The sequence below is a fragment of the Mus caroli genome, chromosome 16, assembly GCF_900094665.2.
Source record: "Mus caroli chromosome 16, CAROLI_EIJ_v1.1, whole genome shotgun sequence".
NCBI classification, from domain to species: domain Eukaryota; kingdom Metazoa; phylum Chordata; class Mammalia; order Rodentia; family Muridae; genus Mus; species Mus caroli.
The window spans coordinates 83,425,341-83,437,855 of NC_034585.1; the positions used below are offsets into that span (position 1 = coordinate 83,425,341).

The following is a 12,515-nucleotide window of genomic DNA, read 5'->3' on the forward strand; positions in this document are numbered from 1 at the left end:
TTCTGCTTTAGATAAAAATTATAATAACACCATAAGATAAATTCAAAGGAATATAACCAACAAGATTTTTAACATATTCATTATTATATATTAGGATGGTGGAAGATATAGGCTTTGCTATTCTGAGACAATTGCTTTATGGAAAATTGGTCACAGATAAGACATAATATATAAACTGAGGTGACACCTCACGTGAAATGCTTCTGCTGTTCTTGAAAAATCAACAGTAGACGGACACCAGGATTATAATGTCTTAGAGCGCAAGGCTTTTATCCTTTCCAATAAAACCAGTGAATCCATTTCCTCTGCCTTTCGATGGATGGCCACAGCGGCTTCAGTAACAGAGATATAGACAGGATCAGGACTACAGTATCCTCATCCTGAAGTCACCGCAGCTCCACAAAGCCTGGGCCCTTGCTCAAGTTCTGGTCACCACAGTGATTTCCATAGTAGCTTATGGTATCAGGAGTTATGGATTTTTTTTTTTTTGACAAGGAGAGTGTTCATGTTGACTGTCAGCATATGCTGGACTGGCACTTGTCTTAAAGGGTGTATCAACAAAGCATATATCCATGGACCTCATTTCATGTCTTCAGTCACAGGAGATATAACCTCAGATCCTGGCTTCTGTATAGGAAATCTGTTCAAACTCCAAGGAAATGCACTGTGTTAATGTACTGGCTGGTTTTGTGTGTCAACTTGAAACAAGCTGGAGTTATCACAGAGAAAGGAAACTTCCTTGAGGAAATGCCTCCATGAGATTCAGCTGTAAGGCATTTTCTCAATTAGTGATCAAGGTGGGAGGGCCTAGAACATTGTGGGTGGTGCCATCGCTTAACTGGTAGTCTTAGGTTCTATCCAAAAGCAAGCTGAGCAAGCCAGGAGAAGCAAGTAACATCCCTCCATGGCCTCTACATCAGCTCCTGCTTCTTGATCTGCTTGAGTTCCAGTCCTAACTTCCTTTGGTGATGAACAGCAGTGTGGAAGTGTAAGCTGAATAAACCATTTCCTCCCCAACTTGTTTCCTGGTCAGGATGTTTGTGCAGGAATAGAAACCCTGACTAGGACAGTTGGTGTTGACTCTAACTATGATATAGTCCCAGAATGCACCTGGGATAAAGAGATTATCCAGTCCTAAAGATAGGCATCTTATCATGGTTAGTTAGTCAAAACACTGAATACACTATTTGTTGATTTAAGTCAATGTCACAAGAAACTATATTTGATTTCTTATTAAGGTGAAAAATTTTGGTCACAGTTGCTCAAAATATTCAAATATAGCACTCTTCCTAATTTATTTCACTGGGGTTTTATAATTCTGACTGAAATTAACTTGCTTAAAACTTTCACCCATTTTAGTGGTGCCCTTTGTAGGATGTATTATTCTCTCTCAAAGCATACTAATAATATTCTCAAATAGTTGACAGTAAATCCAACCTTGAATATTCTGATGTTATTTACTAGTCAGTTATTTGAACAATGTCATGCAATTTCTCTTTTGAAATATGACCCTTGGTTTTCCAAATCATCACCAAACAAGAGTAACAAAATATTCCTTGCAGAACAAGACTGTTATCTTGAAAATTATATATTTATATTTCCAATTATACCATGTGCTAGGACCCAGTAGGTACACTTTAATTAAGTAGAATATAAATCATTGAAAATCAGTTAATGAAGTAAAGGTAGGTAGGACAATCTGCTCATTGTTTGTGAACAGGTCCTCAGTTCCAAGACTGGCTTGGTAAAAGCATTAAGGACCTGACTTATCTATGGATATCACTCTTTATCTTTTAGAAAAAGTAACATAAAATTGTAGTCATATTACTGATTTGTGAAAAGATGTTCTTTTCACATTAACACCACAAACTATGAAAATGATTTTTGCATCATTTTGTTCACAGACACATTAATAGTTCATTGTTGATGGCATGATGGCGGTGGCCTTTTCACCTCTATGCTGCCTATCCTAAGACACCAGGTTTGCTACTACTTGAAAGGGTCTGACACATCAACCCAAGGGAAACAATTGCGTGAAATAAATAAATCCCGTTTACTTGAAGTGGAGATTCAAAAAAAGGTTGACCTAGTCATTTTTAATGGAAGCGATTTAATTTAAAAGTCATATTCACCAAAATCTTGTGTGTGTGTGTGTGTGTGTGATGTATGTGAGTCTGAGTGCTGTGATCATATGTGTGTCTGAATGTGCATAATCATATGTGTGTCTGAGTGTGTATGATCATAGGTGTGTCTGAGCATGTACAATTGTATTTATATCTGAGTCCATAAAAATTGTATGTATGTCTGATTGCATATGGATTGTATGTCTGTGTATGATGGTTTGTGTCTCTGAGTGTGTATGATGTGTATGATCATGTGTCAATTTGGTTGATGAACGAAAATTTGATATGCCAGTTCTTCCACTGTGTAAAAAGAAAAATTTTAAAGTAAGAGGTTGGCAAGATTTTCTGCAGTCCAGTTTTTCAAGAAAGATTATATAAGCAAAAATAAAGTGCCAAACCAGTTGTGGTGGCTTATACATGTAATCTCGGTGCTCATAAGATGGAGATGTGGAGGCCAGGCTGAGCTGCTTTCACTTCCTGAGCGCTGGAGCTACAGGCTTGCAGAACCACACAGCATTCATGTGCCGCTGGGCATCCAGCCCAGGGTTCTGTCCACACTACGCAAACACCCTACAAACCTAGCAACATTCCCCACCCTTGAGATGAGTTTTACAATTATTTCTTTTATTTTTAGGGATTACAATGTGATAATATCATTACATCCTTCTCTTTCCTCCCTCTCGATCAATACTCCCATATACCACCACTTCCAAATTCATGGCTTCACTTTTTATTAATTGTTGTTACATGTACATAAATATATTTCTAAACATTGTTTTTATAGCATGTATGCATAGTATAAGTGGTATAGTATATACAAAAAAGGGGTTAAATGTCCCAGTGTAGGGGAATGCCAGGATGGGAAGGTGGGAGTGGGTGGCTAGGTGGGGGAGCACTCTTATAGAGGCATGGGGAAGGGGAATGGGATAGGGGGTTTCTGGAGGGGAGACCTGGAAAAGGGATAACATTTGAAATGTAAATAAAGAAAATACCGAATAAAAGACAACAGAAGGGTCTAGCTCAAACATCAAAATTAACAACAAAGATGCAAATCTTAAATAAAAGTATCAAAGAATGTAACGACATTCCATGATGTAATATAAACAAAAACAGCACATTGTTCATAAATATATGAAAATTTATCTTTCCATTAAAAAAATAAAAATGACCCCAAATGAGACATCTATGGTATGATTTCTAAGACACAGAGGACATTGTAGAAGAGGGCATGGAAAGACTTGAGGGGACCAAGGAATGGGGAAGAAGACAGTGAGTGTACCTTCCCAATACAATATGGACATGGACGTTACTATTATGAACACTCAGTAGGTGTGACTCCAGAATGTTGTGTGTAAAGAAATGCAGGATGGGAGGGGATCAGGGAGAAGGCAAGGTGTGAGAGGAAGAAGATGGTAATTTGGACGAGCAAGGGGGCTGGCAGAAGTCGGGAGGAAATGTGAGAGCACTGACGTTTGTATGTAACCACAGCGCATTGTGTATATGTATGATATTATTGAGAGGTAAAAGTATATACATAAATGTAAAAATATATTGGGGAGATATTTCCAGAAATTACCAAATAACTATGACTATACTCAAAGAGAAGCGAAACAAGGAACAAACCATAACAGCTTATAACAATGGGAGGGAAATTCACTTGATATTATTAAATACATCTTATTGGAACATCCCAGGGGAAAAGCACCGTCTCAATCCATTGTTTTGTCATTTGATGTGAACATCTTGCAAATCTTCGAGGTCTACAAAGTCCTTCTGCTTTTCCAGGTGGCATCTGTGGACACCAGAAGTTACCTGAGAGCTAGAGTTGCTCCCTGGGAAGAGGATGAGAGAAACAAGGACATTAACAATAGTTATAATCCAGGCAGGAGTGTGGTTCTGTAGGTAGACGCCTTGCCTAACATGAAGCTCTGGGTTTGTTCTCCAGCACTGCATGTACCTGGTCAGGTCTTAGTCTCCCATATCCCAGCACTCAGGATATGGGAGCAAATAATCAGAATACAATGTATATTCTGGGACCCATAATCAGAATATATTGTATAAAAAATCATTTTCAATAAAAAGTAAATTAAAAAAATCACTGAGAACAAAAGGAAAGACACATGAAAATAGCTGTTATAACCCATTCTATACCTTCCTATCCTCCATGTTTAGAATGGTTCCCAACACATGAAGTCATACAGCAGTTATAAATTGAATAAAATTTATTTATTTATTTTATATTCAAATATTGTTGAATCGAAACATTGACTCTGCCACATAAGAATGACATACCGACTTTAAGCTCATATTCTAGTTTATAATGTACTTAAATAAAATGATTGATTAATGTTTGTTAGATCAGTTAAACATGTTTATTAATGATGATTTTAAAATATAGATCATGCACATCTGTAACAATGTTATTGACTGAATATAACAAATGAAGCCATAAATTCGATGGGAAGATTATAGATTCTTCCAGAGTAATTGAAAGCCAGTTCTTTCCAGAGCAGGAGTTCAATAAGCCATAGATGTCTTCTCTATAACAAAGAGAGTGTTTTCCTCTCTAAAGATGGACAAAATAATGATGATAGTCTGAAGATCAGCAGTTCACTCAGTAGAAGCTGGAGAAACCATATCCTCCACAGCATGAAGGGCGGCCACAGCCATATCCATAGCCTCCGTAGCCAGAGCCGTATCCGTAGCCTCCAAAGCCAGAGCCATATCCGAAGCCTCCGAAGCCTCCGAAGCCAGAGCCATATCCATAGCTTCCAGAGCCACAGCCACAGCCCAGTCTGCGGATGCTGTTACATCCACAGCCCAGGCCTCCAAAGCCACCATAGCCGTAGCCCAGGCTTCCGGAGTAGCCACTGTAGTAGCTCATGGTATCAGGAGAGGAGAACTGTTTTGCAGTGAGGATAAACTTGAATGTGTGTATGCCTAGCTATCCAGAATGCTTTTATACCCTGTGTTGAGCATACTAAACAGGGACAGGTTATCTCATCTCCATGCACAGAATAATTTTAAGTCTATAAATTCATTTAAATAGTTTCTTTGTTACTTAACAAAAGGTCCAAACTTCTATTAAGGAATTGTTAGTAATCATTATTTTTTTAATGAGTTTGCATTCCAGTAAAGAAAATGCTTCCAAGATGAAAAATGATTTCACCCTCTTCAAAGGCCATGCTACTGTTCTAATTAAAATCTTCTAATCGGGTTGGTAGTTTCCAGTAACCTTGTAATTATGTAACCTTGGAGTGCTTGTCTTTTTAATTTGCATGGCATTGTTTTAGCTAGCCACCATTCTTTTTCGCTCAAGGGTTTTGCTGCCAGGTACTTAGGGTATCAACCAGAAAGTCCTTAGTGATCACTAAATAGCCAAACCTAAAAGAAACACCATTTCTTGACTCACTTGAATTCTTTTGACACTGACCCCATCAATTCTTTGTGCCTTTTCATCACACAAGACAACAACTTTCGGTGACTTCAGAGCCATGTGGCTTCATGTAGAACCTTCTTTGTACTTTAGACACTTTTGACAAGAATCTTACTCTATCCGAACCTTCCAAACACAGCCCAAGGATCAGCTTCTTCAGAAACATCTCAAGGGACAGCCTGGGCATTTCCACCCCTGTCTCCTTAGAATACACTCTTAAGTGCTAACAAATACACTGGACAGAGTCCTCTCCTTTCTCATCACATTTTAGAGTGGTGTTTAAATGTTCCCCTCCCATACCCACTAAACATCTACTGTGTTCAAAGGGTCATATCATCACACATTAATTGCCTGAGCACAGAAAGTTGTAGATTTTTGCTCGAATGGTTAAAATACATGAAAGTCCATAAATGATCTCTGACCTTGGGATGATTCTGTGAGCTCTGTCCTTTGTATGCTCTTCACATTGTTTTTACCAATAAGATGTATCTAGGGTATTATACTTATGGTTTTATGATTTATTAAATATAGTCCAAGTACTATACAAACCTATATCCTAACAGAGAAATTAAAGAATGATATTTAAACTGGCTTTTTTGTTATTAATGACACCTTCACCCTCTTGGGTAGGATTTGGAATGACAACTGTACAATCTTAATCGCCCAACACATTCCCAATACAAATCAATGAACCACACAAACTCCTCTCTGCTTTTGAAATAAACCTACCATGAAGGGCATTACCAATTTCAAATTAAAAGAATGTTAGACAAAGCCCTCTGCCAGCTTCTAGTGGAAGGTTTCTGAAGTTCGTTTTTAAAACTTTCTATTGGTGCTTTGCAAATTTCTCCTCATACACCCCGGTCCCACTCATTTCCTTAACTCTCTGTGGCCCTTGCAACTTCTACCAAAAAGGAAAGAAAACAAACAAACAAACAAAACAAAGAACAAAGCATAGGAAACCTCTTATGAGAGCATAGTGTGTCACAGTGAGTCCCACAGCCTACCCTTCTGTCCACACCCTTGGCTTCTGCTACATTTTCACCACTGGATCCTCACGAGGACACCTCTCAGATATTCTGTTGTCATTCTGTCATGGAGATGCTCGCTTTCAGTCTGCAGGAGCAGCCCCTTCATGCACCCCAACAGTTCAACAACAGTTTGGATGAGGTAGCTCCAAAGTACTGGATCTGGGCCTGGGGAGTCACTGAGGTGCTCAGCCTGCCAGATTTCCCACACCCAAACCAAGATGCGCTCTCCAGCACTGTCCCTACCAGATTACTCAGGACACAGGGACAGAGCTTTCACACTCTTGGGGCCCATTTACCCATACCCATGACATCATAGTCAGCTCTATTATGCTGTCCAGTCTTATGCAGGGCCCACTCTCCTGAGTTCTGTAGCCAGCAAGGGCCCCGCACTTTGTCTGGGCAGCACATCAGAGATGGCCACAATGGAAGGACATGAGTTACATGGCCCTGAGGGTGTGAACTCTGGAGATCTGGCCCAGCCACTCATCTTCTGTGATGCGGTGTGTGTGCAGTCCACTTCACATATTCAGGAGAATGGGTTCTGTACCTCACCTGGGCAACACAGCAGAGCTGGTACTAATGGTGAGGCACAGGTAAACCATTCCTGAGGATGTAAGAGCCAGCCAGTTGAAGTCTTTTTCCTAGTGTTGTGTAAAATTTAGTAAGGCTATGAGGACATATTCACATCAGGACATGAAAACTGAATGTCTTAAGACTCAATACAGATAACTTATAGACAGCACTATGATGGACTTTTAATGACCAGAAATGCAAATAATCTTCATTTGCACAAAGTATTATGAGTAAAACAAATAGAAAAGATCACTAGTTAGTTGGCAATTTCAGGGAGAGAAAGAGATAGAGAGGCAAGGATTATTACATGCACCAAAATTCAAACTCAGGTGGTGAAGACATGAGCTGGCTCGGTTATTAAGAGCACATGCTGACTGTTCAGGAGTCAGGGATCAATTCCCAGTATCCATATTAAGTGACACACCAATACATTGAATTCCATCTCTACGGAATATAACCACTTCTTCAGGATTCCATGTTAATGGCACCTACAATTCATATACTCAAACATGATACATGCATGTATGCAAGTATGCACACACATACACACACAGGAATTAAAAATGGAACAAATACTTTAAAAGTTCAAAGAATAAGAGTAAAAATAAATAAAAGAATAAAGTTAATTTAAAATTATAGGAAATAGCTAAAAGTGTGCAAATCACATCTGTATGAACACTAAATTCCAGTGCAGCTGAGTAATAGCAGAGTCAAGTAGAAACACAATGGATGACATTGGATAATATCAGAAAATAATCAGAATAATAAGCATGTGTCTACGAAAAGAAAAGAAAAACAGAGAAATATTAGTGAAGTAGAAGACAAACTCTTAACTGGCATCTAATGAAGTCTGTAGTTAGAAAGATTAGTCAAAGCAGTATGCAAACTTACAGCCTAAAAGGAAAAGATACCTTCAATCGGCATACTGGCAGGGCCATTCATTATGTAGGAATATGAGAAATAAACAAATTCAAATCATTGTTTGAGGGTCTTGAGATAAACACAGCTGGGTTGGTGGCAAGGCAGTATAAGTCTATTTAATGCCAGAGAACTAACTATGAAACCACAAAGAATTAAACAGTAAAATTTATGTCATAGTTTAGTCCAAGCAATGAAGGACTTTAAAGATTAAGAAATATTCCTCCGAGTGTCTTGGAAATTATTCAAATGCTTTCAATGGCAAGAATATGAGATCTCAATATAAATTTCAAAGAGTGATTATGGAACAGGATTTTATGTGGTTTCATTAAAACACAATGGTAATGAGTGCAAAAGAATTCATACCCAAGCATTCAATTATTTCATTTTGCAGGAAAAAGAGCCACAGACTTATTATTGTAAAAATCTAGGAAGATTCAGAGTGTCAGCCTGTCTGGAACAATGAAGTCAGGATTAAACATAGAAAAGTAAGAGTTATTTATTCACTTTATATCCTAATATCAGCTCTCTCCTACCAGTTCCCCTCTCACACAGCTCTTTCCCCATTTCCTCTCCCCTTCTTCTCTGAGAAGAGGAGACCCCATGTGTATCACTCCATCCTAACATCTCAAGTCATTGCAGGACTAGGTGAACCCTCTCCCACTGAGGCCAGACAAGGCAGTCCAGTTAGCAGAACAGGGTCCACAGTCAGATTCAGGACAACCCCTGCTCTAGTTGTTGGAGATCCACATGAAGACCTAACTGCATTTCTGCTACATATGTGCCCCTACTAGGTCTAGTCTTTGCTTGCTCTTTGGTTGGTGGTCCTAGTCTCTTATGAGTCCAGGTCAGTTGATTCTGTTGGTCTTCCTGTGAAGTCCTTATCCTCTTCAGGTCCCTCAGTCCTCCCCCTAAATCTTCCACAAGACTCCTCAAGCGCCACCTAATGTTTAGCTGTGTGTCTCTGTATGTTTCCATTGGATACTGGGAGGAATCTCCCAGGGGACAGTTATGCTAGCATCCTATCTGCAGGCATAACAGAGTGCAATCAATAGTGTGAGGGATTGACTCTTGCCCACAAATTAATGTGGGGGGAGGGTTGAGAAAGAAAGGAAAAAAGGGAGGGAGGAAGGGAGGGAGGGAGAGTATGAACTCAAGAATAAGTGGAGAAAGTGGAGGTTCTGATACTTTTTATCACTGAAAATGACAAAGCAGATATTGAAATTTTGATTAAATAAGGAATAAATGACTTTTTTTTTGGGGGGGGGGTCGAGACAGGGTTTCTCTGTATAGCCCTGGCTGTCCTGGAACTCATTTTGTAGACCAGGCTGGCCTCGAATTCAGAAATCCGCCTGCCTCTGCCTCCCAAGTGCTGGGATTAAAGGCGTGCACCACCACTGCCAGGCATAAATGACATTTTTATAACAAAATTTAAAACATTGGATTAACGATAACCCATCAAGTTTTTTTTTCTGAATCTCAAAAGCTGTTGAATACTAGACAAAGAAAACAAAACAAAACAAAAACAAAAAACAATGCCTGTACTTACTTATCACATACAATTTTCATAGGTGATAGCAAACTTACAGAAATCCTATGTGTATGAATGAATCATTTATTTTTAAAAATGAAACTATTGTTGAGTCAACACACACACACACATTTACCATAGGTAATTTGTGTTCTACATATTATTCTTCACCCAAATGTACATATGATTATTCTAGGTTATACATACGAGTGGAATATTTTTGTCTTGTTTTTCTGAAAGTGTATGACCTTGCTTAATATTTATCATTTTAAGCCCATCAATTTGCTGGTAATTGCTTTTTTTGTTTGTTTTTTGTTTTTTGTTTTTGTTTTTGTTTTTTGAGACAGCATTTCTCTGTGTAGCCCTGGCTGTCCTGGATCTCACTTTGTAGATCAAGCTGGCCTTGAACTCAGAAATCTGCCTGCCTCTGCCTTCTGAGTGCTGGGATAAAAGGCGTGCGCCACCATGCCTGGCTGGTAATTGCTTTTATTACATAGTTAAATAGTATTATATACATATGCTAGATAGATAACAGATAGATGATAAATAGATAATCATTTCATTGTCCATTCATCTATCAATTAACATGACACATATGTTGATACTAATTCTTCCAATTCTTTGCTATATTGAATAAAGCATCAATAAACATGAGATGCAAATGTGTTTCTTTGTTATGATATGAAATTCTCTAGAATCTAAAGTTATACACCCAGATCAGGGCAGTTAACATGTCTACCAAGTTTGGCATTGTTATGCCTGCAAGATTTCGCTGAAAGGACCCTGATATAGCTGACTTGTGTCAGGTTATGCCAGTGCCTGGCAAATACAGAAGTGGATGCTCACAATCATCTATTGGATGGAACACAGGACCCCCAATGAAGGAGCTAGAGAAAGTACCCAAGGAGCTGAAGGGGTCTGCAACCCTATAGGTGGAATAGCAATATGAACTAACCAGTACCCCCAAGAGCTCCTGTCTCTAGCTGCACAGGTAGCAGAAGATGGCCTAGTTGGCCATCATTGGGAAGAGAGGCTGCTTGGTCTTGCAAACTTTATATGCCCCAGTACAGGGCAACGCCAGGGCCAAGAAGTGGGTGTGGGTGGGTAGGGGAGCAGAGCGATGGGGGAGGGTACAGGAAACTTTCTGGATAGCACTTGAAGTGTAAATAAAGAAAATATCTAATAAAAACGATTTAAAAAAGAAAGAGAAAACACTTGGTTTTGTCTTCTCAGTCAAAAATCAAGTGTCCATAGGTTTATGAGTTTATTGCTAGGTCTTCAATTCTATTCGATTGATCAACCTGTCTGTTTGTATACCGATACCATGTGGGTTTTTTCCACCATTGCTCTTTAGTACAACTTGAGGTCAGGGTCATAATTCCTTCAGAAGTTCTTTTATTGTTCAGAAGTTTTTGGTGATGCTGGATTTTTTTTGTTTTTCCATATAAGTTGAAAATTGGTCTTTCAAGGTCTATAAAAACATGTGTTGGAATTTTGATGGAAATCACACTGATTCTATAGATTGCTTTTGGTAAGATGGCCATTTTCACTGTGTTAACTCTACCAATCTATGAACCTGGGAGATCTTTCCATTTTCTGAAGTTTTTCAATTTCTTTCTTCAGGGACTTGAAGTTCTTGTCTTATAGATCTTTCACTTGCTTCATTAGAGTTACACCAAGATATTTTATATTATTTGTGGCTATGGTAAATGGTGGTGTTTTCCTGATTTCTTGCTTAACCTGTTTATTATTTGAATAGAGGAGGGCTACTGATTTCTTTGAGTTAATTTTATATCCAGACCTTTGCTGAAGTTGTTTATCAGCTGTAGTTCTCTGATAGAATTTGGGGGGTCAGTCAAGTATACTATTATATCATCCTCAAATCGTGATACCTTCCTTTCCAATATATATCTTCTTGACCTCCTTTTGTTGCCCTAATGCTCTGGCTGTAGCTTCAAGTACTTCATTAAATAGACAGGGAGAGAGTGGGCAGCCTTGTCTTTTCCCTGATTTTAGTGGGATTTTGCTTCAAGTTTCTCTCTATTTAATTTGATGTTGGCTATTGGCTTGGTGCATATTGCTTTTGCTATGTTCAGGTATGTGCCTTGAATTCCTGATCTCTCCAAGACTTTTAACATGAAGGGGTGTTGGATTTTGTCGAAGGCTCTTTAGTAGCATCAGCAAAGTGCTGAGTTAGTACTGTCCTGATGTTTTCTCTGTCATTCCATCCACTTGTTACATCATTCACATCCATGCTACACTATATATTATATTGCATAAAGGATTATATATTGCTTCCTTTAGTGCTCGAAAATGTTTTATGGTAGCATTAAAAACTGTCTTTACTATTACTGAAAAGATGAATCTTAGTTAGGTAGAGTAAGAAAAAACAAAGCACCTGTACTGTTCACTATTTAAGACATTCAGTTAATTACAATCAACCAGTCATTTACAATTCTGTTTTTAGGTCTTTGGTATCAACTCTTTGTTTCATTATTTAGGTGAGGTTAGATGGCACTTTGTGGTTCAGGAACTTACAGATTGCTGCAAATTGCATAATTACATTATACTTTATATGAATTATAAGTTATTAATTCTTATATTTCTATATAAGGAATAAAAAGCATAAAACCACATGTAAGCTCCTCTACATACATACAAATGCATGCATACACACATACACTGCACACATACACAACATGATATAGTGTATACCCCTCTACAAGCACACACACACACACACACACACACACACACACACACCACAATGAAATATACACCCTTCTATAAAGACACATAAGCTACATGATGAAGTATGTGAAGTATGTTCCTTTACAAACATACACACATGCTACAAGATGATGTTATACCCTTCTACACTTACACACACACACACACACACA

At 38.5% G+C, this 12,515-nt stretch overlaps 1 protein-coding gene across 2 annotated transcripts; it reads right to left on the reverse strand.

Moving 5' to 3' along the window:
- Positions 1-4,483: 4,483 nt before the first annotated feature.
- LOC110311983 (keratin-associated protein 16-3) lies at positions 4,484-5,051 on the reverse strand. 2 transcript variants are annotated; one of them, XM_029470831.1, is made up of 2 exons: positions 4,944-5,007; positions 4,532-4,856 (listed from the first exon to the last, which is right to left on the reverse strand). In XM_029470831.1, the coding sequence occupies exons 1-2, from the start codon at positions 5,005-5,007 to the stop codon at positions 4,738-4,740; spliced, it is 183 nt and encodes a 60-aa protein (XP_029326691.1). In that variant the 3' UTR covers positions 4,532-4,737. The 2 variants fall into 2 exon arrangements, with proteins under 2 accessions (XP_021041216.1, XP_029326691.1); XM_021185557.1 differs by having other exon boundaries at positions 4,484-5,051.
- Positions 5,052-12,515: the final 7,464 nt, after the last annotated feature.